This window comes from Corvus hawaiiensis, chromosome 7 (assembly GCF_020740725.1).
Source record: "Corvus hawaiiensis isolate bCorHaw1 chromosome 7, bCorHaw1.pri.cur, whole genome shotgun sequence".
In the NCBI taxonomy this organism is placed as follows: domain Eukaryota; kingdom Metazoa; phylum Chordata; class Aves; order Passeriformes; family Corvidae; genus Corvus; species Corvus hawaiiensis.
In genome coordinates, this window is record NC_063219.1 from 2,467,525 (window position 1) to 2,495,302 (window position 27,778).

At 51.3% G+C, this 27,778-nt stretch overlaps 1 protein-coding gene across 12 annotated transcripts; it reads left to right on the top strand.

The window, feature by feature from the left end:
- Positions 1 to 247: 247 nt before the first annotated feature.
- Positions 248 to 27,226, top strand: MLPH (melanophilin). Of its 12 annotated transcripts, XM_048309502.1 has the most exons (18): positions 252 to 740; positions 4,650 to 4,871; positions 6,032 to 6,168; positions 7,605 to 7,643; positions 8,265 to 8,359; positions 9,062 to 9,190; positions 10,779 to 10,965; positions 12,178 to 12,338; positions 15,990 to 16,073; positions 17,874 to 18,065; positions 20,353 to 20,538; positions 22,373 to 22,528; positions 22,636 to 22,728; positions 22,941 to 23,006; positions 23,164 to 23,221; positions 23,324 to 23,353; positions 24,796 to 24,893; positions 25,221 to 27,226. In XM_048309502.1, the coding sequence occupies exons 1-18, from the start codon at positions 631 to 633 to the stop codon at positions 25,245 to 25,247; spliced, it is 2,070 nt and encodes a 689-aa protein (XP_048165459.1). In that variant the 5' UTR covers positions 252 to 630; the 3' UTR covers positions 25,248 to 27,226. The 12 variants fall into 12 exon arrangements, 11 of the variants coding, with proteins under 11 accessions (XP_048165466.1, XP_048165460.1, XP_048165462.1 ...); XM_048309503.1 differs by lacking the exon at positions 15,990 to 16,073 and having other exon boundaries at positions 250 to 740; XM_048309505.1 differs by lacking the exon at positions 9,062 to 9,190 and having other exon boundaries at positions 251 to 740.
- Positions 27,227 to 27,778: the final 552 nt, after the last annotated feature.

Here is a 27,778-nt window from a genome sequence, read left to right on the forward strand (position 1 = left end):
TGGGGGGAAGCCAGATGCGCTTAAGTTTTCCTTACAAGCCGTTGGTGGGGGCAAAATTTGTGCAATGAGATCGGACACAGGAGAGCGAGCTGGGGAGCAGAGCACCCTGGTGGGGCAGGAGCCACCGCGATGGAGCCGGTCCTCCCGGGTGTGCAGGCACAGCTCCTCCCGGGGATGCGCAGCTCCCTACAAAGCCCGTGGCCTGCCTTCCCCGGGGAAGCGTTTGAAGGCTCCCTTTCATTCGCACACCCTGCATCAAGCAGGCAGAGAGTAAACATCTCCCGTAGCCCCAGCCAGGCGGGCGAGGTCTGGAGCGGCTGCAGCTGCGGGCAGGACCCCGGGGCAAGGCAGGGCCGCCCTCCCGGATGCCGAGGAGTCCCCGCAGCCGATAGGCACCGTGCCAGCCCTGCTCGGCGGTCGGCTCCGCGGGCAGGCTCGCCCGGCAGAGCGGCTGTGGTGCTGCCAGGAGCCGGCTGGCCTGCCCGCAGCTCTGCCCCTGCCCGGTTATATGGGCAGCCGCGGAGGTGGGGCTGAGCTCTTCCCTCTCCGTCAGCGGCATCCCAGGGTGCGGGACAGCGAGCGCTCGGGGTAGCGAGTAACGGGATCGGCTTCAACTCTCGCCAGGACGAGATGGGCAGGAAGCTGGACCTCTCCAAGCTCACCGATGAAGAAGCCAAGCATGTTTGGGAAGTGGTTCAACGGGACTTTGATCTGCGGAAAAAAGAGGAGGAACGGCTGGAGTGAGTATCTGCTCTCCGGTGCCTGAGTTGGGGGCAAGCAAGCCAGAACTTCTGATCCCCGTGGGCTGTAGGGATAAAACAACCTGCGGAGGCTGTGGGCGAGGAGGAACGGCAGGAGACCAGGCTGTGAAAGTCAAACATGGTTAATAGATTACGTTATCAGCGGCAAGGTGACGCATTCGGGCAGCAAAGGTGGAAAGTGGCGCCGTGCCATCGGCAGCGATGCGGAGCGGTGACACCGCGGCACTTTATGGGCACAAATACCAGGAAATGCCTCTGTGAGGCTTGAGGCTGGCGGGGCTCTCAAGGGGAGACCTCACCTGGGAGCAGGGGATGGGATTTGGCTCCCTCGGTTTTGCTTCATGTGATGGGTCTCGTGTGTTTAGGGCAGGAGTTGTTCAGTGGGTCCTGGGAGTCGACAGATCCCTAAAGAATCCTGAAAAAATAGCTGAGAGGAGTAGTTTACTACTGCTACTAGTAAACCTATTTTAGTAGCCTTAAATATGGAATACAGGGGGCTGGGCTGTCCTGGGAAGGTTTTAGGGATCCACAGACTGGGAAAAGATTGAAAATCAGTGGAGCAGCAAATTCTATGAACTTCTAAGTCTTTGTAAACAGGGCATTGGACAAAAGTGCTGTTTAAAAAATGATCTGTCAGGTCAGAGTAAATTTTGAGCATGAGAAATCACAAGGGTTTAGGTTTTGTTCACTAACTATATCAAACACTGAACTTTAGTAATGTCTCAACATATTTCAAGAAGCTGCAGTGACCTTCTTCAGGGTCTGGCCAAGTTCTCATTATCCCAGGTGGGTGGTCCATGCTCTCAGACTGGGTTGGGCAGTGCTGCACTCCCACTGAGCCCCGAGACCCTCCTAGCTCTGAATTTTGTGAGCCAGGGCCGGTGCTGATACCACAACAATGCCTGGAGACCAGGAGCTCATTAGTTCCTCTATCAGATCCAAAAGGATGGATGAGGAGTGATAGCCATCCTTGGTTTGGGATATCTGCATCTCCCAAAACCTTACCATCATGGGAGCCTCTCCGTTTACACCACTGGCTACAAGAAACTCTCAGTCATACATTTTTCATCCCCCTGATCACTTTTTTTTTTGCCTAAGAAAAACCAGCCTGCGTGGGAGGCAGAGATAATTCAGTATCATCATCTACGGCCTTCCTCTGCTGGTAGCTCTGAAGAGCAGGAAGGAGATCAGACAGGGGTATTTAAAAAACTTATCACCCTGCAAAGGGTGACTGTCTCCCTTGTGATGCATCTGAGCTCAGCCTGGAGGGAGGAGGTGGAGATCTACATTGCTGTGTCCTGCAGCAAAGAATTGGGCGAGGTGAATTCCTTCCCTACTTGACCTTGGCGCCAGACTGGCTTATCTGGGTCCTCTCTGATGCCCAGGAAGCTTCCAAATTGAGTGCCATACTCTGGGAGATGTAGGATGGAGGAAGGTCTTGAGATGCTGCTACCCAGCTGCTCTCTTTCCCCTTAAGTATCATTTCCCCTGGTTTTTTACTTTGATTTTCTTGTTTAATCCTGCCCTGTCCGTAATTTCTGAATAATTTCTGCTCCAGACCAGACCACCAGTGTGGGAAAGTCTGCCACATTCCTACGTGCTGGACATGGAGCTACACAAGCATTTTCTGCCTATAACAAGCTGGGACATGATGTGACATTCTGGGAGACCCTGCAGCCATTAACTCTGTGCTCTGACCAGCCCCATTTACTTTTCTATTCATTTACTTTTCTATTCATTTACTTTTCTATTCACCGGGCTTGTCTCAACCTGCCAGCCTTGAAGAAACATCCCGTCCACCCCCTCCCCAGCTTGGTCCTTTTCTTCCCTTTTTGCTGCTTCTCTGTATTTTGTTTTTGGCAGAAGCTATTCACCAACAAGGGACAAAGGCTTCAGCTGGCCACAAACTGCACAGGCATGTGAGGGCAATGCTTTGCCCAAAAAATTAAACAATGGCCATTTTGTGGGGTCTCTCCCTGATTCTTTCCTGAAACATCCATGCCCACAACTCCATTTTTGGGGGATGGCTCCCTGCATCTCTCCTGGAGCTCTGTAGGTCCAACCCTGCTGCAGCTGGCATCCCAGCATCGCAGATTTATTCATTCTGCTGCGAGCAGAACAGGGAAGGGGCTGGCTGGTGCTCCTGCCAGCAAGAGGAGACAAGAGGCGTGCGGTTTCTGCGGGTTTTAAACTGGTTTGGCTGAGACTTGTCCTTCCTTTGGCAGGTCTGGTGGGTGAGGGAGGAGAGGTGAAGGGATCCAACCGGTCTCTGGGAACCAGAAAAAGCAGTTCCAGTAAAAAAGATTGGATCCTGCTGGCAGCAGCCTTAGCACAGGAGTGGAAAAGGAGTACTGAGTCCAACCCAAGGGTTTTCTATTTGCGGGTTTCTTTTCAGAAGTGACTTAAATTTACTGCTGGGACATTTGCACAAATTTGCCCAAAGCACTGCTGTGATGGTGAACGGCTGATTATACAAACCAGGTGCCCAGTTTTCTGTCTTTATACTGTTTTTTACATCTCCCAGATGTAAATGCAACTTGGTGTCACTCCTGCGTGACCACGAACAGAGGAGTGACAGCAAAAAATGTGTCTTGTGGTGTGCTGGCAGCCAGCTGGCCAGAAAATTCTTCCTCAGAAAAAAAAAATCAAGAGCTGAGCCCTAATGTGCAAACTGATTAGGTTAAACAGAGATTAGCTTGATTGACATGCCTGTCCTTGCCACTGCCAGTCACACCACTGCTCCCAGGGCCAGCCAGCCTCCTGCTGTGGTCACTCCTGCTCCTGTTGTGGTCACCTTGGCGTCAGTCCGGCACTGGGAGCATCACTGGTGCCTTGTGCTCCACATTGTGATCCTGAAGCATCCTCCAGACTTGATTGCCTGAGGGTTTTAACCCAAGCTGACTTCTACTCAGCTTCCTAACCCTGTCTAGAGAGAAAACAACTTTCTAGGACCTTCCCTACAAGTCAAACATTTTCCTCTCAGCCATGGCCCCAAAGGCAAACATACCTGAGGTGGTGCGTGGCACAGGGAGCAAACAGAGAGCTTTCAGGTAGTGCAGGGGCCTCCACCAGCTTGGCAGGCATCTCAGCTGTTGCCAGCTGCTGCTGGGGGCTCAGACTCATGCAGACACTGTTTTCCATGGGGAGCTGCTCTGGCAGCCAGGTCTGGATAGTGAAGGAAGCCTGCAGAGATGCACTGCCAGGAGAAGGTGGTCTTGAAAAGGTTTCACAGGATTGTCACAAGCATCTCCTCCTGCTGCATCCTCTGAACAGCCAGAACCTTGTTGCACATAACTTAATAAAATTCTCTGCTGAATTTTTAGCACTGGAGGACTATATTAAAACCCCTTTTAATCCTTTTTAATCCCAGATTTCTTTTCTTCTCTCTCTCTCTTTTTTTTTTTTAACTAAGAATTCCAGAAAGATTTTAATTCCCTGCAGAACTTCATGCTTGAAGATTGTGTCAGGTTGGGATACAGCCAGAGGGCTCAAGAAGAGCCGCTCTCCCAAGATTCCTGGCATTTATGATCAACAGCCTGTGAAACAAACAGGACAGGTTTTGGCACAATCACTTTTTTTTTTTTCCTAATGATCCTTGTGGGTCCTGTCCAACTCAGAATATTCTGAGATTCTAATATTAAATTAAATTAATATTAAACTCCGGTTACCCGCCCTGAATCTGGAGCCCACTTTGTTGTTAGCTTATTTAACTCGTGATATGTTATTTATTAGATTTGCCCTACAGCTGTTTCCACAAGCTGCAGACTTGCAGTGTTCCCTGGAAAATCGTTCCTGAAATGGTTGTGGCGTGATGGGCTTTGCCATGTGAGAGTTTGCAGTGAGATGGTAACAAGCTCAAGTTCCTGCGTTTTGGGTTGTTTTCTGCAGGGAGCTGAAATGCAAGATCGACCAGGAGAGCAGCAAGAGAGAGTTCCTGACAAATCAGTCCCACCTCAATGAAACTCACTGTGTCCACTGCCTGCAGCCCTTCAAGTTCCTGCTGAACAGCAAACGGCAGTGCCTGGACTGCCACTTCTACACCTGCAAGAACTGCAGCCGCTACAACAAGAAGGAGCAGGGCTGGGTCTGCGATCCCTGCCGCCTCTCCAGGTACTGCTCCTCAGGGAATCCCAGGATGGTTTGGGTTGGAAGGGACCTTGAAGCCCACCTCGTTCCACACCCCTGCCCTTCCACTAGCCCAGCTTGCTCCAAGCCCCATCTGGCCTGGCCTGGCCTGGAACACTTCCAGGGATGGGGCAGTCACAGCTTCCCTGGACACCCTGTGCCAGAGCCTCACCACCCTCACAGGGAAGAATTCCTTCCCTATATCCCATCTTACTCTGCCCTCTTGGCAGCCACTCCCTCTTGTTCTGTCAACCCACACCTTTGTCCAAAGCCCTTTCCCAGCTTTCTTGGAGCCTCTTCAGGCACTGAAAGGGGATCTAAGGTGTCACCAGAGCTTTCTCTTCTCCAGATGAACACCCCCAGCTCTCCCAGCCTGGCTCCAGAGCAGAGGGGCTCCAGCTCTCAGAGCATCTTCATGGCCTCCTCTGGACTTGCTCCAGCAGCTCCACGTCCTTGTGTTTGGGACCCTAGGGCTGGAGGCAGCTCTGGAGGTGGGGTCTCACCTGAGCAGGGCAGAGGGGCAGAATCCCCCACTCCCCTGCTGCCCATGCTGTGGGATCAGCCCAGCACATGAGGGGGTTTCTTGGTGCCAGTGCTTATTTCTGGCTCTTGTTAACATTCTCACCCACCAGCACCCCCAAGTCGTCCTCCTCAGATCTGTTCCAAACCCATTCTCCACCCAACCTGTTTATTTGCTTGGGATTTCCCCAACCCAGGGGCAGGACCTTGCACTTGGCCTTGTTGAACCACATGAGTTTCTCATGGCCCCACCTCTCCAGGCTGTCAGAGTCCCCTCTGGGTGGCATTCCTTCCCTCCACTGTGTGACAGCACCACACAGCTTGGTGTGTCAGCAAACTGAGGGAATGCTCAATCCCACTGTCCACGTTACCAACACATATGTGAAAGAATTCCTGTTCCCATTTCAACTCTTGGGAACACCACTCCTCACTGGTCTGCTTCGAGGGAGGCTGAAGGAAAAGGCAAGCCTCAGGGATGAGGCTCAACAAGACTTGCCCAAACTCAGCATCCTTTTAGACAAAAGCATGCCATGTTTTTGTTGAGATACAGTTCTTTGGGTGAGGGTCTGCTCACCATGAGCGTGGCTGGAGTGGCTCACCTGGGTGTGCCTCCTCTCTTTGGGCAGGATCGTGAAGATCGGCTCCCTGGAGTGGTACTACGAACACGTGCGCTCTCGCTTCAAGAGGTTTGGAAGTGCCAAAGTGCTGCAGTCCCTCTATGGCAGGCTGCAGCCAGGCCAGGGGCTCAACTCTGCGTTTCTGGGTGAGGAATGGCCACTGCTGCACGTGAGGAATCTGTGTTGCACCACCTTGGGATGAACCAAGGGAAGACCAGCGGTGTTGACGCTGCTCTGAGTGTCGTGGGGTACCAAGACTGTTCAAAACATCTTGGGGAGGAAGCAGAGGTTCAGGGTTGTTCATTCATACACAGAGCAGGTGTTCTTGATGGCTTTTCTACTGTGAAGTCTTAAGTTTTTACCACAGACTTGAGAATGTAAGATCACTGAAGTTGGATTACACCTCTAGATCATCCAGTCCAACCCAGTACTACCAAGACCACCACTAAACCGTGTCCCCAGGTGCCAGATCCATGTTTTTTGAACACTTCCAAACACTTGCACCACTTCTTTGACCACCCTTTTAATGAAAAAAAATCCCTAATACCTCATGTTTAATTTTAAAAGTCCAATGTCCTGCAGTTTGTAAGTACGTAAAAGTTGCAGCTCTTGTTTTTCTTTATTTTTGGTCTTTTCATCACAGAGCTTGTGGAATTAACCCTGGTTTAACCGGCAGGATAAAGCCAGCCCTCATTTTTTTCCCCATGACCTAATGATTTTTGCAGCCAACCTGATGATCCCCTGGCACTGACAAAACTTTGCCAAAATTAGTGAGCTACCCGTCACCGTAACTTTTTCTTCACAGCTTCATGGACCTTCCATATTTCTGATATTGGTCTAAGAGTGCATAAATACACAATGATGTTAATACAGCATTATTTACTAACCAGCTCCTGGTTTTCATTCATAGAGCTCCTACACCTTGGCCTATTTCCTTTGGAAGCCAATGTGGAGTTTATTCCCATCTTGAGGAGCCACAGAAAAGTTTGCACACATACCATTGACATGACCTGATTCAACTGCTCCAATCACTCTTTTAGCCAGGCCACTCATGGCAGAAATAGCAGAAAACAAAAAAAAAAATTAATGGACTGAGAGACAATCCATGCATTGTTTGGACCGAAAATGCATCAGAGCACACAAAAACCCAACCAAGCATGAGGGTAACAGCGCCTTGAGCTGCTTTAAATTGAGATTCTGATGCCTTTTTCAAAAGGAAATTATTTTGTTGTTTATTACTTCATTAACACCAGTGAATTGGCTTGACCCTCGAGCAAGAAAGAATCTCCTCCTGGGATGTATCTCCGGCCATCTGCAGTTGGCTGTGCTTTTCCCTGCAGCTCCCAGGCATGTTGCATCAGCCTGGGGAAGTTGTGGCAAGCAGCTCTTTGACTTTTAAAAGTCAAGTCCTGTCTCCAAACGCCTATTTTGTTCTCTCTAAAGAGCCTTTTTAACCATTGCTTCTTGTGATGGCTAGAGAATGAGAATTCCAGTTAACCGTGGCTCTGAAGCTTGCTCTCTGCTCAGGAACAGGGAGAAAATGTGATTATTCACTTTTCCCACAATTTTTCTCTTTGTTTAGGTCTTCATGACAGAGTTTATAGCCTGCCAGACATTAACAGTAAGTAAAAAAGGGGATTGCAGCAGGGGGCTTGCAGTTCAAGCAAGGTTTCCAATGTCTTTTTGTCTTCACACCCCCCTCCCAGCTGTGGGCACTTCCAGAGAGAGTTGGAGTGGTCAGACCAGGGAAAACATTCCTACACTGCAGTGGAGATGGACTATAGTGCTCAACTCCTGCATTGTGGTACATCTGGGGTCTCCAAGGGTAGATTTGGATAAAACAGGACTTTTGGTTACATGTCAAACTTGAAGTTTGCAAGCGCCCGTTATCTCAAAGCAATGGGTCACTGATAAATAGAGGAGCTGGCTGATGGGAATCAGGAATAGCTCCTGAGCCTTCAAGCACTGGAGTCACCCAGGTGGACCTTGGGGTGCCCTCAGAGGTGCAGGTACCCCTTCACTTCCACATCTATGATGGTGCACATCTGGCAGGGGAAGCAATGAGAGGCCAGCCAAGCCTTTGCAAGAGCAAATACTAAAAGTGGGTGTCTGCAAAAATAAATTCGGGGAGGGACTTCTAATCTGGGCCTTTTCACCCCATGTAAGAAGCATGGCCTCACCTGCAGGTACACTGGTGTGACCACCAGGGTGGGGACTTACCTGCTGCCTGTGTCCCCTCCAGGAGAGTGCCAGCTGCTCTCCAGCTGTGACCCCGGGGATGACAGCGATGAGGAAGACAACATCCTTCGTGGAGCTGAAGCAGAGCGCTACAGCAGAGTAAGTGTTGGGTTCTGGAGGTCCCACTGCCTCACTTCGTGTCCCTGGCCTGCTTTGGGAGGTGGTGGTCGTGGCCTTCTGTGCCACTTTCAAAACTGGACCTTTCTCTCTGTTTTTCTTCTCTGAGATAAGCTCCTCTCCCAGTTTGTGTAAAAATAACCACATCAGTAACATCATAAATACTTGGGCTCTGGAAGAAAGACCCACTCCTAACATGACGGATGTCACCAATTAATATAAAACTCCCAGCTCCTACCTGTATAATAATGAGAACCCACCTGTCTTAGTTTTTTTTAACTGATGGCTTCCCAAATATTTAGAGAGAACTGCCTGCAGCATCCTTTCTCTGAGGATGGGGAGATGCTTCAGGACTCAAAAGCATCACCTCAATCCATGAGCTGCAACCTGGCTCAGCTTTCCCATGGTGCCTATATAAACCAGGAGAGAGGTTCTCACTCTCTGCTTAGGGCAGCAGTCCTGAGCCAGGGGCTGTGGAAATCAGGAAACCACTTTTCCCTGCCTTTAGCACCAGCACACTCTGTACCTGGCTCCCTTCAAGCAGGACAGCATCAGGCCCAAATTCTTCTCTGCACAAAGCAGAGCAAACTCAGGCAAACTAAGGAAAGATCCTCCCTCCCCCTTTCCTCAAGGTCAGCTGTGTCTTACACTGGATTTTCCTTTCTTGCACTTTCTATGCTAAAGATGTGCAAGACAAAGCGGCTGCTGTCTGTGCATCCCTTTGATTTCGAACTGGACTCGGATTACTCTGCTCAGTCTCGCCGCCAGTCTATGCAGCTCTCTCCGGCAGCCAGCAGCCCAGATGCTTTCCAGGTACTGGGAGACTCCCAGGGGGGTTCCTTTCCTTTCTTCCTCCTTCTCCTTGCTACCACTGCTCCTTCAGCCTCAGAACCTCCTTCAGCTGGTGTTGGCAGGCAATGGTGCCAATCCCTGTTCCCCATCTATCTCTTCTTCCAATCGAAGTCCTTTGCCTCAGGCCAAGTCAGGAGCAGGACACCTGATTGGAGCGAGGATGAGTGGTAAGATGAGACAGCAAGAGGTCCTCTGGCCGTGTCCCTGCAGATTTCCTTGCTCTCTGCAGACAATCGTTTTCTTGTGTTGTCCCAAGGCTATGGGACACACCCTGGTTTCCAGCAAGTTCGGTGCTCAAGGGATTAAATGAAATCAGGTTCTTCTCCCGTGTTCCCATCCAGTTTGTGGCTGGCTTTGCCATGTGGCCAGCAGCTCCATGGGGCACAACCTTTGTGAGGTTGAGATGAATCCCACAAGAGCCCGTGTGAGTGAGGGCCAGTCAGAGGGAGGAACATAAGGAGGATAAAAACTGCAGGAATGCTGGTTACTTCTAAATAGGAGACTAGATGTGCCTTAGTATCCAGAAGTGGCCAGGAGCAAGATTCAGATCCAGACAGTGCAGTGAGCCATGCCCTGTGATCCCACCAAGGGCCAGGGGTCGACCAACCCCGCCTTCCAGCTCTGGGGAGGAACACAGATGGGGTGACCCTGGGTGTGGCAAAAGGTTTTCCAGCCTGGGAGGCTTCAGGTCAAGCTTTTTGGGTCGCTCTCATTTGCCTTTCCTGGTGAAAATGCACTTTTAAAACATTGAACAGCTCCTTCTTTTTAATAATGCTCTGATTAAGGTCTATTCTTGGGTAGAAATAGGATGTGCCGAGGTCTGTAACGACAGATTAAAAAAATAAAGCTGCACAATTCTGCAGAAAATTATTAGAATTTGGGGGAAATAATTAGATCCCCTTTTTTTTCCCTTTCTTTTTTCCCTCTTTTTGCAGCAGAATTCAGTGTGAGAGCTGGCCTCTGTCAAGACCATCCAAATTGTATTTACTGATTGCAGATCATTTAAGGTGGTGGTTGTTTGAATAAGTAGAAGGGGAGGTGTTTTAGAAGATCAGAGGGTTTTGCAGCCAGGCTGAGGGAACTCTGTGGTTGTAAAAATTACCAGTGCCCCCTGGCAGTGATGGGAAGTATTGCTCGGGGTTCAGCAGCCAGGCAAAGCCTTTAAATGGGATTATTAGGAATTTCTATATTTTATATAAATATAGTTGGCATTCTAAAAGGTCAATCCATGCATATATTGAAGAATAAAGAGAGATCTTACTGAAGGTCGGGAGAGACAAGGAGTCGCAGAATCATGGAACAGTTTGGATTGGAGGGACAGTAAAGATCATCTCATTCCAACTCCCTGCCATGAGCAGGGACACCTTCCACTATTCCAGGTTGCTCCAAGCCCCACCCAACGTGGCCTTGGACACTTCCAGGGATGGGGCAGCCGCAGCTCCACATCGTTCTTACTTTGGGGGCTCCTGAGCTGGAGGCAGCACTGCAGGTGGGGTCACACAAGGGGAATCTCCATGGGCAGCTGCTCAGCAGCATCCTCAACTCTCAGTCGTTCCCAGATTTCCCCAACTCAGCTGAAGATGGCTCCCAGGAGTCCAGGATCACGGATGCAGACCTGGTGTTCCACCATGTCCTGCAGGAGCCAGGGGTGAGCGCTCCGGAGCAGCACTTCAGCACAGAGGTTTGGCTCACTGTCAATGCACGGAGAAGGAGCCTGGAAAGAAACCCAAAGCCTGGTAGGTGTCTCAGTCCAGGTTCCTCTTGTATCCTCTTGGGACAAGTGGCTGCAAGCATTGCACCAAAGGGAAAACATCTTTGGGTATTTTTCTGAACAGCCTCAAAGCCACTAAGAGGCTTGAGGGGCAACACAATTTATCCATCTGCTAAAGTGATTTTTCTTATGAAAGAGTCTGCTGATGTTATTTAGTTGGGCTGATCTCATTCCCAACAAAGCCAAAGGGGTTCTTCCTAAGGTGTCCATCCTTTTCATGCCTACTGGTGATTTCCAGGGTAGAAACTAGATACAATCAAATGGACACTGCTAGAAACAATGGGATGTGTTTCCTGCTGCAGGCAGCTGAGTTCAACTCCTTAGTGAAAGATGTTGTGGCTGCAGAAAGCTTTGAGTTTTTGGGGGACTTGGACTAGAACTGGAGTGTTTTAAGTGGCGTCTTGTAGCTGGGCAGGGTGCATGGGTAGGCTAAATGACCCATGGTTTTGTGAGTCTGTAAATACCCTCTAAGAGGCAGAATTTGCCTTTTACAACCTCTGTTTTCCCTGCAGTGATGGCAGAGCCAGGAGGGTTGGATACTGGCTTGTGCATATGCAAATGTAGAATATGTTCTTCTGTGTCTCCAGTGGCCTGGCTGTATTTCCAGGACATTTGGGAATGCTGGGTAGACCTTTACATGGCTGTTTAAATTCCCACTCCAAGTCCTGCTGGAGCAACACAGCAGCAAGGTCCCCTGGCATGTTAATTCCATTTTCTCTCGTTGTTTTTGTCTCATTTGAAACTCTCCTTTACACAGGAGATTTTTCCACTCTTTTTAAACGTTCCATCCTAGGCTGGTACCTCTCTAGCCTGAGCCTAAACATCTTCCAGCACCTGGGCAGTGCACAAAGGGCAGCATCCAAACCTGGGCTCCCACAAAACTGGGAAGGCAGTAGTGGGTTTTGGTGAGGGGCCTGGCTGTTCAGGGCACGAGAGCAAGGATGGTGCTCCTTGTGCCCTGTGTGGGCTTGGTGCTGTGTGGGCACAGCGTGTGGAGCTGCAGCCTGGTCCCTGTAGCCGTCCTTGAACTTGGTGTGGCTTGCAGAAGCACCTCCTGCCAAAGGGAAAGACGTCTGATCTGGGGAAATGCCTCATTATTTGCTAGTCTTAAGGACGGGGCCGATGGCCAGGAAGGAACTCAAGGGTGTGAATGCTTTGTACCTTTCTCTCTCCAAAGGCACGCCCTGGAATGAGCCGCCCCGGGCGCGGTACTCGGCAGATATGGACACCTCCGATGAGGACCTGAAGGGAGCCCAGTTCCCTGCCTACCCAGCCCAGCACGTGAAACGCCGGAACAGAGCCTCCTCCCAGGAGAACATCAGCCACTCCTCAAACCAGGTATCAAACAGCCTCTGGGGACACCAAGCCCGTGGCCAAGTCCCCCTCATTGCCTCTGAGGTGCAGGGTGGTTCAGAGGAGAAGAGAAGCAGCACTGCCCGACTGGGGTGCACTTTTCCAGTCACAGCAAAAAGAAAATCAGGCATTGGCTGGTGCTTCCCTCTGCCCCTGCTGCCATCACAATAACAAACCTGCTTTAATTGCCACTCATTTTCCAGCTTGTCCTTATTAATCTGAGTTACTTGTGGGTTCTTGTGTCTCCAAAAAGGCTTTCTTTAATTGAATGTGCCACTGCTTAATAATCAGGTGGAGGTTTGGAGACAGACACTTAATAAGCACCAAGATCCTTCTCTTCCTTTGCAGTGTGTTCCTGCCTCAGTAGACTGGGTCAGGATGACCTGTCACATACCTCTCCTGAGTGATGGTAATGGAGGGAACAGCCTAAAAAAAGGTGTCAATCAGGGTCTAAGCTTGTGTTTTAATTGCCAAGCAAGGACCTGCTGTTCCTAGTGCTGCCTTTGCCAGTGGTGGGTGGTGGAGATGGTAAAGCTGATCTGGTTCCTCAGATCTCTTGAGCAGCAAAATGCAGGGTGGTGTTTGGCTACAGATACAGGGGCAGAATCAGCTGCCAGTCTCACAGCTGGTAATTTTGCATGTCCTGGACCCCTCTTTGGGTAATCAGTGTGAGATCTGTGACCACAACCATCCCTAAGCACCACACTTCACGTGCCTGGGTAGGGAAAGCTTCTCTCTGCCATTTACATCTGTGGGCCCATGTTTTAATTAGTAAATGCCATTCCTTCTTCAGCCAGCAGTAAATGGGAGAACCCTGGACTGGGTGTCCTTAATGAGGCCACGCTAGGTTAGGCATGAAATGTGCACCATGCTTTGCAGTGGGGAAATGGGCCCCAATTCCTACCAACGCCTCCCATGACTTCCTCCAGGAGCTGGGCAAGCTCCCACGTCAGGCTGTGGTTTGCTCCCTCACACCTGTAGGAAGGCTGGTGTGGAGCCTTGTCACCCTAATGGTTACGAGGCATCTTCCCACTCCCACTTTACCCCCATTTGCTCTTATGGCAGCGTTGCTCATTAGTTTAAATAGCTCCCCATCCTCCCTGCCCTTTGTGCTGCTGATGTGTTTACAGCCAGCAACCATCCTCCCACCCAGGCTGCTCCTCACCCAGGGGTGCAGAATCATGTTTGTTAACCCTATATTGAATCCCATAGCCCAGCTTCGCCTGCAGTGTTGTCCTGGCAGACACCTCGTTGGCATCTGAAGGTTTCAGGAGGTGGAGAACTCAGCTCTTTGACCACACAGATGAAAACTCTCTTCCCCTAAAACTACCTTAGGGGCAAGTCTGTCAAAATGTGGTGATGTCAAAACCACTTTTGCTCTAGCTCTGGAGAGGATACAATGTTCAGTCCCAAACACAAGAAGATAAGTTTCTCCAGTTACAAAAGCAGGGGCTGTTTCCGAGTCCTGTGACTCCAGGAGCTGAAGGTTCTAGAACAGAACTCAAAAAAAAAAAAAAAAAATCTATTAAAAAAAGCACTTAAACCTGATGGGACACAAAAAGAAGCTCTGAATTGGTACCTGTGCAGGTCTTTGTCTTTAGATTTTTAGAAGCCAGGTAGGAACAGGACCAAGCCACAAGGAATAGCTCCAATTTACCAAGTTTCTCCCCAGAAGCCGTCCTGCTGTACCTCAAGAGAGATCAGTGGTTCTGGATTCCCAAAGCTTTGATGCTGTCTGGCTCCTCTTCTTTACATAAAGCTTCTGGTAGAGGCTTGCATAGAGTAACAGCAGCAAGGGTAGTTTCCCCTACCTGATGTTACGGGCTGTGCTTTTAAGTTTATTCCCCATAAACGTTTTAATGCAGAGCACGGTTTGCCAGCCTTTGTCACACTGAGAGAGGTGCAGGGTGATCCAGTCCCTGATGGGGATGTGCCCTAATGGGGTGCCCACCCCGCATTAAAGCCAGTCTTGATGGGGGGAAGGAGAATGAAGCTCTTCAGCTGCTATCCCGGTAGATATCCATCAATATCAACAGCAGCCTGTGCTTTAGGCTCTGATCTCTCCCAGCCTTTTCCTTATGGAGATAGGGCAGTGGTGACTCCTGGTTTGTCACCATCTCTGAGGCTGATGGGCCATCAGAGGCTTCTTATTGTCTCTGGGAGCATTCAAGACCCAGGCCTTAAACAGGACTGAAAAACCACTTAGCAATGGACTGAAGTGCTTCCTACCGGAGGGTTTGATGCTGCTTGGAGATGCTTTCAGTTCAGGGCGGTAGTGACAGCTCTGCTCTCCATAGTGCCAGGTTTTTATATTCATTTTCCCTTAAGCAGATGCAATCATCCATAGCTGTTGTGAGGGTCTAATTAATCAAACGCTAGCTAGCACAAAAACTAAGTGAGAGGATGGAAATGTTATCAAAACAAAGCCCACCCCTCACATCTCTTTGTTACCACCTTTGCTTACTGCTTTTGCTGCTTGTTCCCCTTTGAATGGGCAGCAGCCACTCAGAGCAGCAGTGATGCACTGGTAGTGTCATAAAACGGGCAATATTTCTCATCATTTGTGTTTTATTTGTTTGGATCAAAGGAGAGAGACTTTTTTTTTCCAAAGAAAGAAAAACTTCAATTTCTAAAGGGAAAAAAAAAAGCTTCCTTCAATGCTTTCAGTGACCATAGATCATAGAGATGTTTTGGTTTAAATGGATCTGAAAAATATCTCCTTCCACCCCCCTGCCATGGGCAGGGACACCTTCCATTTTCCCAGGTTGCTCCAAGCCCTGTCCAGCCTGGCCTTGGACACTTCCAGGGATGGGGCAGCCACAGCTTCTCTGGACAGCCTGTGCCAGGGCCTCCCCACCCTCACAGGGAAGAATTTCTTCCTAGTGTTTAATCCAAATCCACCCTCACCACAAAGGTTTGTCTTGGTTCTTGAGCACAGAAAGTAATTTCTCTTTGACTTTCAGGATTTTGTCTGTCTTTAATTTCTCTGCCCTTCTCTCCATGCCCCATTTTTAGTCAGAAGAATGAGGGAGAAGAGAGGGGCAAGCATCTGGGTAAATCAGTGCACAGAGAAGTCAGAAAATTTCAAAGTGGTGGGGAAAACTTTCAGGTTTGGTTTTGCTACTTGGGTTTTTCATGGGAAATTCTTGCCCTCTTCCCTCTTCCTTTCCACCACTGTGTTGGCAGGAGTGTGATGGGGTGGTTACAGCCTGAAAAGCACATTAGTAGGAAGTGAAAATGGATGTTGACTCGAATGTGGGGCAGCAGGGGAATGATGGTGAGATGGGCAGCTTTACTACAGGCTGGTGCTTTTATTGGTGATGGGGTTTTACACTCACTGCATCAAAGCTCCAGATGCTCTGGCGGGAATTGTCACGTGCTGGGGGTTCGGTGTTGCTTGGAATTTTCCAGATTTGAGGTTGCTCTGCACCTCCTGGAGCTTACTGACATTTTAAAGACATTACTTAAAAGATATTATTTTTTAGCATCTTTTAACTCTGCCCACAGGGGCAGTGTCCTGCTGCTTGCTTTCCTCTGCTGGTTGCACTGTTTCCTCACTGTCCTGGCAGTGGTGGCTGGTCTGTTCTCTACTCCTTTTCCCTCTCTCCCTTTCTCTCTCTCTCCCCTTTCCTGTAGATCCATGAGCTCAACACTCGCATGTCTGCAATCGAACGCATGCTGAACCGCTTGGAGGAAAAAATCCTGACGCGCTCTGACGAGGTAACCGGGCAGGAATCCTGCAGGGATGGAGCATGGGCTGTGCTGGCCCCTTCCCCTGGCCACTGGAGAGGCTTCTCTGAAGCAGCCAGCATTGCAGGGATAGGCAAAACTATAGAAATGTTTAGGCTGGAAGAGGTCACTGAGTCCAGCCATTCACCTGCCAAATCCATCACTAAACCCTGTCCCTAAGTGCCACAAGGACTTGGGCTGTTTGAGTTTACTCCTCTGTTTTGGCCTTGCAGGCTGTTCTCCAGTTCCAGGTGATGGAGCACCTTAGAAAACACTGCATGGCAGGACAGAAACAGCAACAAATTTAACCCATTTAGACCCTGTGCAAACCAGTGCCTTCCTTGCCCCTTCTGCCTAAGGAAAATTGGGTTTCAGGCTGATACTTCATGAAGTGCTAATTTCAGAAGTTTTGTTAGGTGGTGTCTGTATCTGCAGAGCTGTGACAGCTCGTTTGAAATCATGGGACACTCAATTAGTAGCTGTGAGGAAGGGAACTGGTTATTGTGACTGTGAGATCTGAGTCAACGAGCATTTCTGTATCTCTTCTGAGCTCCCCTCATTTTGCCATGCCACCAAACTTGGAAGAAAACAGCTAAATTAGGTTAGAGCTGAGCATCAGTGTAGAATCTGTGAATACTTAGACCGCTTAACATTGATTTTTGGGTTTTTAATTTTAGACTATGCACTCTTTTCCTGCATGTGAACCCATCACCTCTCTGGCAGCTGGTGGCTCAGTAGAATGGACAGTGATAATTTCAGGGAAGGCCCCCAGGCACAGATGAAACAATGCAATTTCTCCTCTTTTTTCTAAAATTCACAGTGGGGGACGGCCATATTCGTAATCATTCAGTGTTTCCATCAGTAATCCTGACCAAGGGAGTAAGAGGTGTGCATAGTGTCAGGTTCCCACACTTTATTCCCATATCCAGGGCAAATCAGAGCACAGGCAGTGGGTCTAAACAGCTGTGGGACAGGTTGAGGTTAACTATGAAACAAAGCTTTCCAGCAGAAAGGATAGCAGAGCCCTGGGATAGGTTGTCTGGGAAAAAGATTGCCTGCTGCAGATGCTGCTATTGGAAGCTGTTAAAAACAGCTCAGACAAAACCCCACCAGGTATGACGCAGGTAATTGTATTCCCACCTTAATGCAAGGGTCAGCGAGTTCAGGAACTTCTGGAGATCTCTTCCAGCGCCTGGGAATTTAATAGGATTCTTCCCCAGCTGCCATGAATTGCACCTAACAAAGGGGGTGGGTGGCAATGTGCCATCTATCCTACAGGGAAATTTGCTGTGTGGTTTCTCATCGCAAATGAGATTACCCAGAGGTTCCAAAAGTTACCTCAGGGAGTGGCAATTCCCATGGCTGCTTCCCTCTCCCTGGTGGACCTTGTCTCTGGGTCGCTGTGATCTCTGCCCTCAGAGCCACCAGCCACGCTGTGGTTCCTAAGGAAAATGTGGTGATTTTTGGCCCCCAAATCCCTCATGCACACCTTTTCAAGGATGGGGGAAAGGCAACTTTCCACAGGGAAAACTAACCAAGTTCTGTGCATGGGGAAAATGGGAATGGAAGTTCCTTAGGTCAAGGGTCTGTGTTCCTCAGTGAGGAGCTGGAGTGCAGCTCCCTGGGCTCTGCTGTTCCCTGGGGTGGTTTGGCTGCTGGGGCTCAAAGTCCCCTTTGCAAAGGGGTCACACTCCTCGAGCTCCTCTGCTTGGTGAGTGTGTCCGGACCCGGGCATGTCCTGTTGTCCAGCACAGGAGGCTCTCACATCACTCCCTTCTTCTGCTCCTTCAGTCTCCGGCCCCAGAGTCCCACACTGATCCCGATGCTGAGGAGGAGGAGTTGAAGAGGAAGCTGGAGGAGTTAGCCAGCAACATCAGCGATAAAGAAGTCTCTTCTGACGAGGAGGAGCGTGAAGAAAAGAAGAGAGCAAAGAAACCAGAGATGAGTTCCTCCAGTGATGACATGGCCAGAGACGTTCGAAAGGTAATCTGTGTCCTACCAGCCACACCATTCCAGGCTGCACCCATGATTCCTTCTGCTCTCAGTGGTTTATGATTTTACACCATGAAAATGTGACTCTTCTTCTGTCCCACACCTCCAGCTGGATGCCTCCCAGGGCTGTGTCTGCTTTAACAATGTCAAGGGATAGGGAAGTCCCAGGGTGTTAGATCAGGACCTTTCTCCTTGTAGGCTCTCCCAAATCTTACCCAGGAGTCAAAAGTAAAGCCTCTTAGAGTTCTTGCAGGCTGTCACGGAGAGGTGCACAACCTCCACATCTACTTGTCTTGTTGTCCCAGGATCTGGAAGTCACTATGGAGAAGAGTCCTGGGGTGGGAGAAGAGTTCAGTGATGATTTAGTGCCAGCAGCATTTGTCAGGCACCTGCTACAGTCTGAAATGTCTTTTCCACAGCTGTTAGTGCTCCTGATTCCCTAAATCCCTGATCCCACTCCCACTCTGCTGGATCAGCATCTCCTGCACTTCCAGCACTGTGTTGGCTCCTGTCCCTACTCAGTGGCGGGTGACCCATGGGGACAGGGATCAGGGGGAGGAGGACAGATCACAGCACCTCTGCAGTGTGTCTCCAGTTGTGCAGCACCTTCAAGGTGATCCATTAGCACAAAGGGAGAGGTCAGCATTCCCTGCTGGGTCTCTGATGGCTGGTTTGTCCATCCCCTCCCTCCTGCCTTGGCTGTGGAAGGGGGATGTGTGCCATTGCTCCGACACATCCACGGCTGGCAAGGGAAGGAAGCAGGCACCACGCTGCCCCTCTCCTCTCCTGCAAAGCTCCATTCATCCAAGGTTCTGGTGACTTTCATGGTGCCACGAGGTCTCCCTTTAATCTTTAATGTTCATTTGTTCCTCAGCCTCCCAATACAAAACCTGGTGGGTTTGGGTACTGTTTGCTGTGCTCTCACTGCCACTGGATCAGCAGTATATCCTTACCCACAGCATCCTTTACTGCCTCCTTTTTCCTGAAAGCTGCTTTCAGTTGACTCCTGCAGCCAGACTTAACAACTTCTCGTGGATTAAACAATCTGCATCATCTTAATAACCATTTCTAATTAAGTCCAGATAAGTGGCAACTCACTGAGCCAAGGTGACTTAATTCCTGTGTGAGCTGCTGATCTGCAGCAGACAGAGGCTCAAACCCTGAACAGGTTCGTGTGGTATCAGTGTAAGATTCTTGTTTCTTATGAAATGAAGCCTCGATCCTCCAGATTTGCTACTTTCTTTGCCCCCAAACCCAGCTATGAAGCAGGGAGGAGTATTGAGTTAGAAATGCCTGCAGTAGCTGGACCAGCCTTGGTTAAAGGCTGTCAGCGTGGATGATGTTTAACACCAACTTTCCTTATACTTACAACAGATCCAGGTTTGGATTTTGTGTGATTCTGAGGGATTTTTAATATGAGGCTCCTCCAGTCAGGAAGAAATCTTCCTATTTGGGGAGCACTGTGATGGAAGCACACGATCCTAATGGAAAATGTGAGAAAACTGCTGTACCATGAAGGCACCATAAAATGATAAAAATATCATCTGGATTGAGTTAGCTGGTTCTCTGCAGGACAGCTTGCCTGGAAATACATGCAGTTGTAAACACAAGCAGAACATATGTCACCCCCACCTCCTTGGTTTCTAGGGAATTATCAGCTGGGAGAGAGATGATGAGTTTCTTCAGCCCATTTTTACATGTGTTTAGCACCTCATCAAGCCAAGGGTAGCACTTAGGGGCGTTATTGCCAGTCAGTTCTCCTTGGGGTGGGGAGAGAGGACATTAGCCCCAAGTTCTGGCAGTGTGGCAATACAATCATTTTATGGGGTCTGGTTGTTTTTATTCTTTTGCCACAAACTCGAGGAGTTGTTTGCATCTCTGCTCAGGCCCGCTGAGGTGTGAAGCAATATGCTGCAATTAGATTTTAACTGCTGAGTAACCGAGTGGCCCTCAGGTGGCCAGGTGCTTCCAGTGAGTGAAGCATCCCCCCATAACCTCTTTTCCGGGCCTTTTGAGATGACTTCTTTTGTCACAGCCATCCCGCAGAAAGCATGGGCTGAGATCAAAGCTCTGCCGTAGCCGCGCATCCTCTGGTGGAGAGCCCTCCAGGAGCAGCGTAAGCCTGTTAATTACCACTCCTCCCTCTTTCCACAGCTCCTGGAGGTCTGGTGTCCCTCTCACCCCTGGCTTGTGTTGCTTTATACACCACATTAAAATAACATCCATATTTTTTCCCCCCTCCCTCCTTCCCTCCCTCCCTCCGCTTTGGCTCTCGCAGAGGCAGTCGGCTCAGGCTTTGAGTGAGATCACGGCCAAAGTGCTGAGAGCCATAAACGCCACGGAGGAAGCGGTGTGGGAGTCGTTGCATGGAGAGAGCCAGGCCTGTACCCTCCCTGCGGGGCAGCTTCCAGGCCTGGCAGATGGGAAAGAGGTGGCCGAAGCCTACCGGGAGCTTGAGGAAAATGTAAGGCTCCCCAGAGCTTCTGGGCAGCAGGGGGGGTGGGAACACAAAGGAATCCTCCCCAAAATATCTTGTTAATGGGTAGGTCAGCACTGAAAGGATGGTCAGCAGAGGGATTAAAGAGTCTGGTCTTAGAGGATGGTACAACAGCAAAAGCAGATGCTCGGTCTTGTGGTTTCCCTTTCCTTGGTTCCTGCTTACCCTAGGTGATGAGCGTGGTCTCCACCCTGCTGTAGCATCACTTTGCCGGACTTGAGCAGTCCCTGCTCCAGCAAAACTTGTGTCCCACTTCCTTCAGTTCCTCCCCAGCACTGTGTTTCATCAAGGGCTTTGCAAACATGACCCACCTCTTCACTAAGGCTGCTTGTGCCTGGGGCTGATGGGCTCGTGCAGGTGACAAGTTCATAACGCCCTGCAAGGTTTGTGTGACCCTGGAGCACTGACGACTTTTTAAAGCACTATAAACCCAGAGGAACTGATTCCCTGTGGAAATGGATTGCATCCACAGGGCCCTGGACCAAGCTCCAAAGAAACAGTTCAAGGAAGAGCTGCATCTCCATCTGGGTGGTCGGGTTTTGCTGTAGGAAACGTCCTGCAATGGGGAGCAGGGTTTTTTTCTGTGGCTCATCTCTCACTGGGGAAAGCTTATAAATAAAAGCAGGGAGCTGCAACACCTGGATGCTTTCTGGCCAAATACAGCATCCCCGGGGAAGAGGGTTGGATGCATGAAGGTTTTGGGGTTCCCCCTCTCCCAGGAGAGGTGAAAGGGCTGGGAAGGATGTGCGCTTTGGGCTTAGTGCTGCAGCTGCCGCTGTCAGCTCGGGACAGGGGTGGGTAGATAATGGCCCTGGGAGATGTGTGTCATCCTGCCATTCCCTCGGGGATCCTGGCTGAGTCACAGCAGGCTGGCCACTATGTTCTCCTCTCCAAGGCATGCCACCCACCTTGGAGGGCACTGGGAGAGTCTGATGGGCCAACAACAAATCCCTGTGACTCACAGGTTGGGTGGTGCATGGCCTTAGGATTTGCACGGGGATGGGTGGGACCTCTGGGAGCGTGGTGCTGGGATTTGGGTGGATGAACTGTAGATCAGTGCACGGAGAGGGCTCCTGCCAGGCAGTTTTGCACAATGCCCAGCCCAGGGAAAGCTGAGAGGGCTGAAGGAGCAGCAATTGCAGTAGCAGTACTGAGATTTTGGGACCGGTCAGCAGAACAGTGGCCACATCTGAACGTCTGATGTGATTGCATACTGATGTGTTAATGTCTCCCAAACTGCAGTGCTTGGACCTGTGTCCTTGCAGTAACCCGGGAGGAGACAATTGGCAGTAAAAGCAGAGTTTTCTTTGGGATAGATCCTTTTACCCTTCTCCAGGCAGCAAAGGGAGGGCGGTGCAGGCTGACCCTGCTCCCAGCACCACAGACACCCTTAAAACAGATTGAGCAGATTTGGAAAGTCAGTTTGTCTCCTTCCCAGCTCTGCCCTCACAGGACACAGCAGTGTGAGCTGGTTTGCAGGTACCTCTCTCCCTCTGAGCACACGGCACCAAGACTCTGCTGCTTCTCGAGCAGGTTACTGAGTTTTGGTCCTTCCTGTGTTCCCACTGAGCCTCTTACCACTTCACACTGTTGGTAATTGCTCTCAAAAAGGCCAGGGAAGGGACAAAATGAGATGAAAAGCCATGTCACAGCTGACTGGTACTGTCTGTACTGCAAGGCAAGAGGGCAGTCAAAAAAGAGTGGCAGGAGCTGCTGCATCTGGGGCTGCAGTCACACCAGGAGAGGAGAACTCCAGGAAGGTTAATTCTTCAATGTGGTTTTTCCTTTTGCTGTATTTCAGGTGTACCTGACTGCTGGAAAGACCTACCAGCTTGAGAAGACCCTGAAGGAGCTTGAGGAAGGGGCTCAGCACAGCGGCACTACAGACTCGGAGCTGTCGGAGCTGGAGGACAAAGTGGCCTCAGCGGCTGCTCAGGTGCAGCAGGCAGAGAGCGAGGTGAGGCCCTGGCTCTGAGAGATGCTTTGCCCAGCCAGTGATGGCAAACAAAGCCACTGATAGACCCTCCAACCACCATCTGTGTGTCTTTTCTCCTCCTTCTAAAGATATCGGATATTGAATCCCGAATTGCAGCTCTGTCTGCTGCAGGGCTGACAGTGAAGTCTGTGGAAAAGGCAAAGAGGAAATCGAGTGTGCAGGTGAGCACAGAGGGTGGTGGCTGTGAGGTCCCAGCTCCAAGATGTACGTGCTGCCCTGGGCTGTTGCTGCTGCCCCTGGGTGCTGGGAAGGGCTGCCTGGCTTGCTGAGCCATTCCCAGCTCTCCCCATGCTGCCTGGTGCTCTGCTATGGCAGACCAATGTCTGCTTCCTTCTGCGCCCCCAGAGACACCTCTGCCTTCCTCTGTCCACAGGCTGCCTGTCTCCATTCTCCTGGTCCTGCCAGCAGCAGTCCTGGGGAGTCTGTGGATGACATTAAAGTGAGTGTGTGTTTAATCACAGGCTGTGCACACAGCACAGCGCCAAGCCTGGAGACAACCGCGGTCTCCACGGGGCTGCCTTCAAAGCAGTGGCCTCAGTGGGGACCTCTGCCCTCCTGTCCCTTCCCCACAGCAGGCTGCTCCCCTTCTCTTGCAGGCAATGCCCGGACTGCAGAGGTTCAGGAGGAAGTTCAACAGTCCCCTGGAAATCACCAGTAAGGACCACAGCCCTGCCTGTGGGAGATGGGGACCTGTGCGTGGCTGGGCTGGGCTTTGGGGGATGCTGATCCTCTCTCTCTCTCTCTCTCTGCATCCAGCTGTGGATTCCCTGTGCTTACGGCCTGCTGGTAGGACAGCCACAGGGAAACCTGTGGTGGATAACTGGGAAAGGAGGCAGCAACTGGCAGGACTGGGGACAGTGATGGGAGAGCAGAGATCAGGCCGAGGTGGCTCAGTCCTCCAAGAACCAGGGCTTCTCTGCAGCCACCCCAGAGCCCAGGGAGACACACCTGCATTCCTTTGTCTGTGGCATCCCTTGGGCTGTTAGGTCTCAAAGCCTCACCTAAGCCCATCCTCTCTCCTGACAGCAATTTCTCCCTTGCTTGGCCATCTTGGGGAAGGTATCCTTCCCTGGTTGACATGCCCCACCCCTGGAAGCGTTCCAGGTTGGATGGGGCTTGGAGCAACTTGGGATAGTGGAAGGTGTCCCTGCCCATGGCAGGCATGTGGAACAAGAGGGGATTTCAAATTCCTTTTGACCCAAACCACTCCATGACTCTATCAATCTCAACCCTGCTGCCCACCTGACTCAGCCACTGGTCTCTGCTGGGGAGCAAGAAGCCCTCCAGGGCCCAGCTATGGACAAACAGCAGCTTGGGAAAGCTTCAAAGCACCTGGTGACTTGAAACTTGGCACAGCAGTTCATGTGGCAGGGGGACAATCACTGGAAATGTTTCATCCTGACCAATAGCAGCGAGACCCATTAGGAAATTACTTTTCTATTTCTCTCTTATCTCTCCTCACAAGCTTGAAGGCAGAAAGAGTGGCTCTCCTTCCAGATAATGGAAGAGGAAGGGGGGGAAGATCATTTAATGCAGAGGTAGAACGGCGTTTCCCCCATCACACAGACAATTAACAGTGCTGTTTCCCGGGCTGGGGCCGGTAGGTGGCAAGGTCCCTTGTCCTCACCCTGAGGAGGAGTCATCTGCTCTCCTTCTTGCGAAGGGCAGGCAGATAAAGGCAGCCCGTGGGACACGTCAGCCCTGCCAGGAGATAGAGGGATGTGCAGTGGGGACAGACGTCACCAGGCAAACCTAATCCCCTGTGCCGGGGCTGGGCCAGGGGGTGATTTGGTCTCCTGACTGCCTGCCTGGCAGGTCAGTGACTTGGAAAGTTGGGCCTGAAAAGGTGCAGCTGCTGGGAGCTGGTGGCAGAGGAGAGGAGATGGCTTAACAGGTCAAGAGAGTGTCGTAGGCTGGGGCAGTGAGAGCTTCTCCCAGACTGGGCTTTTTCTGTGCCACGGAGCTTTCCAGAGCAGAGGCCCTGGCAGTCGACTGCTGCCAGGCTGACCCAGCTCACGCAGTGCTCTGGAAACCTGAGCAGCAGCAGCAGCTCTTGTTTCCATGTTACCAAAGTGCTTCCCATCACCCTCCCAGAGAGGGGAGTGCCGGGGTGCATCCAAACCCACAGCCAGCAGGGGATTAGTAAATCCCAAGTGACTTGGTGGGTCTCTGAAACCTCTGGTGAGGTGGGTGAGGTGCTGCTGCCCATCTCTCTTCCCTCACTGCAGGCTTTGATGACTCCTTTGACCGCAACTCCGTGTACCGCGGCTCCCTGACGCAGAGGAACCCCAACGGGAAGAACAGGAGGGTGGAGCGGCTCTTTGCGGTACGGACCCAGCCCTGTGGCTTCCAGGGGGACCTGTCCCTTCCCATGCTCTCCCCAAGCTGGTGGAGCTCTCAGTGTTGGTCTCACCATGCTGTCTGGTGAGGGCAGGAATGCCTGGGCGTCACCCCCTGAGGTCTGGGATGTGACGAGCCCCAGAAAAGATGAACGTCTTTGAATTCCCGCTGCCTGCGTGGTCCGTGGGATGGGGCAGGGCCTCGCTCCCTGCAGTAGCAGCAGCAGCTAGAAGGGACAAGGAGCGTGCTGGGGTGGCTCAGGGTGGCACAGACACGGTGGTGGGCTGAGATTCCTCCTTCTTATGCCCTACAGAAGCCTGTGATGACCCACCTGTCCTGAGGAGAGGGGACCTTCCTGCTGCTGCATTTCAGTGAAGATACAAGACCTCAGCAAAGCAAAGCCTCTCACCGCCTTCCCTGCAGCACTTTCTCCTCCTTCTTCTGACCCTCTCTCTCCCTGAAACCCTGGACAGAAAGGAGGCCAGAGGCCGTGGGCAGGAGGCCTTGCTGGGAGTTGATGGAAAGAGGAGCAAAGCACTGGGGTGTAGACACGTGGCCAGGGGCTCTCATGGGACAATGCTGGAATGAGACCTTGGATTGGGGCAGTGCTTTGGTACTGGGTCAGCCTAGGGGCCCAGAGAGGTGCAGAGCAGGAGGGAGCTCCTTGGAGGGAGCTGGATGTCAGTGTGACACTGAGCACAGGGACCGGGCCAGGGACACAGCCCTCGCTTGGCAAACGCTGTCAGTGCCTGTCCCTGCTCTCTCCCAGGCTGCTGGTGAGCAGGGACAGGAGCTGACAGTGAGTGTGGAATGCCCTTGGGATACCCCAGGAAGAAGAGGGACCCAGGAATCCCAGTGCTGGCATTTGCATCCTGATGCTGCTCCCAGCTCCCTGCCATGTCCTTTGGAGCTTTGCTTTCCTTCCCTGAGCGGCAAAGCAGGATGAGAGCAGTGCTGGTTCCCTTCCAGTGAGCACTTGGTCTTTGCCCCAAGCCATGCAAACACCCACTGAGGCTTCTGCCATGTGCCTGAAGCAGCTGTGGCCATCTGGGGATGGGAGTGAGGCAAGGCTTGAGGGAAGCAGTGGCAAGAAAAGTGGGAGGAAAGGCTGGAGGGCTTGCTGGGGATTGGTTTGCTTTTCCAGCTCTTGAAGACATCTCTGCTCCATGTGAGGCTGTATCAGCAAGACACAGAACCCCAGCAAGCAGAGTGTAGGTGCTCTTCTGCTCCACAGAGGGGTCAGCCCCTGCCAAGGTGCACTTCGTGGATGAGCATGTCCCCTGTCCCTGGTGATGGCATTGTAGAGCCTCTTAGGCCCATCCCGTGCTTTGGAGGGGCTGTGATGACCCTCGGGGGCTGCAGCGGCCCTGGACCCCTGGCATCAGCCTCCCCCAGATCCCCCAAGATGTTTGTTTTCCCCCAACATTCAATTCTCCACATCCACTAAGCCCAGTGGATCAGTACTGGCCCCATATCTGTGACCAGAGCATCAGGATGGGAAGAGGATTGCTTTCTCTTGCAGGTCACTTTGGAAGAGGTTTTTTGCTCAGTCCCTGTCCTGTGTAGCCCCCACTTTCCTCCCTCCTTCCCTCCCTGCCCGGTGGGCGAAGTGGGGAGGATCACTCACAGCTGGAGCAGGGATGTCAGACCTGTGCTGACAGTTTTCCCTCCATGGCCACCCAGGCTGGATCATTTTAGGCAATTCCTGTGCATCTGGGTTAAAACCACTTTAATTACAAGCAGTAGGGTGAATTCTCATGCAAGCAGCACATTCGTTTGGCTTTGGTAGTAGTAGAGGCTGCTAACTGCCTAGGAATTAGTCCTGTGGTCATCCCAGAGAGTATTGTAAATCCATAGTCTGGGCTTCCCAGCTGGAAGCAAAACCAGTTTCTTAATTTAAAATTAAGTCCTTCTGGCCTGAAGCTCAAAAGGATAAGTGCAAACCTCTGCTGTTGCAGAAACTCTCCCGGACACTGTGGCTTCACTGGATCCAGCTAGTGGCTGTGCTGGGATGGCAGCTCCTTGGCTGGCAGAAGGGAGCTCCACCAGATCATCCGAGGGGTTTGCACTCACCCTTCTCAGGGTTCAGCCTTCACCCCAACCCCATCTCTTGCTTGTCTGGTTTCAGCCATGACTCAAAGTCCTTCCACACCTGCCCCTGTGAAGGGACCCTCACGGGGAACCTCAGCAGTGCAGACCAAGGTGTTGTTCAGTAGCCACCCACGTTGTTCTTTGCTGGTTTCCTGACCCATTTGCCTGTGTAGAGATTATAATAAATGTACACTAAATCATGCAATAAAGCCAATTTTGTGTCCAGAACCGCCCACCCCTTTCCCAGTGTCTGTTTCTCAGCACACTTGAGTGAAGGCTCCTTTCTCTTCCCATAGAATCCCAGAATGGTTTGGGTTGGAAAGGACCTTAAAGCCCATCTCCTCCCACTCCCTGCCATGGGCAGGGATGCCTTCCACTAGGCCAGGTTGTTCCAAGCCCCATCCAGCCTGGCCTTGGACACTCCCAGGGATCCAGGGGCAGCCACAGCCTGCCCACCCTCACAGAGAAGATTTCCTTCCCAATATCCCATCTAACCCTGCCCTCTGGCAATGGGAAGCCATTCCCCCTTGTCCTGTCACTCCAGGGCCTTGTTCAAAGTCCCTCTCCAGCTCTCCTGGAGGCCCTGCAGGCACTGGAAGGGGCTCTAAGGTGTCACCAGAGGTTTCTCTTCTCCAGGTGAACACCCCCAGCTTTCCCAGCCTGGCTCCAGAGCAGAGGGACTCCAGCCCTCAGAGCATCCTCATGGCCTCCTCTGGACTTGCTCCAGCAGCTCCATGTGCATCCATTTCTTTAACCAACCTGTGCACTTCTTGCTTTAAA

Excerpts from the sequence above, each read along its gene's own strand:
- MLPH (XM_048309502.1), top strand. The coding sequence starts at position 631 with ATGGGCAGGAAGCTGGACCTCTCCAAGCTCACCGATGAAGAAGCCAAG. Across the intron at positions 6,169-7,604 it reads GCTCAACTCTGCGTTTCTGG|GTCTTCATGACAGAGTTTAT; the intron begins GTGAGGAATGGC and ends CTCTTTGTTTAG. Across the intron at positions 10,966-12,177 it reads GGAAAGAAACCCAAAGCCTG|GCACGCCCTGGAATGAGCCG; the intron begins GTAGGTGTCTCA and ends CTCTCTCCAAAG.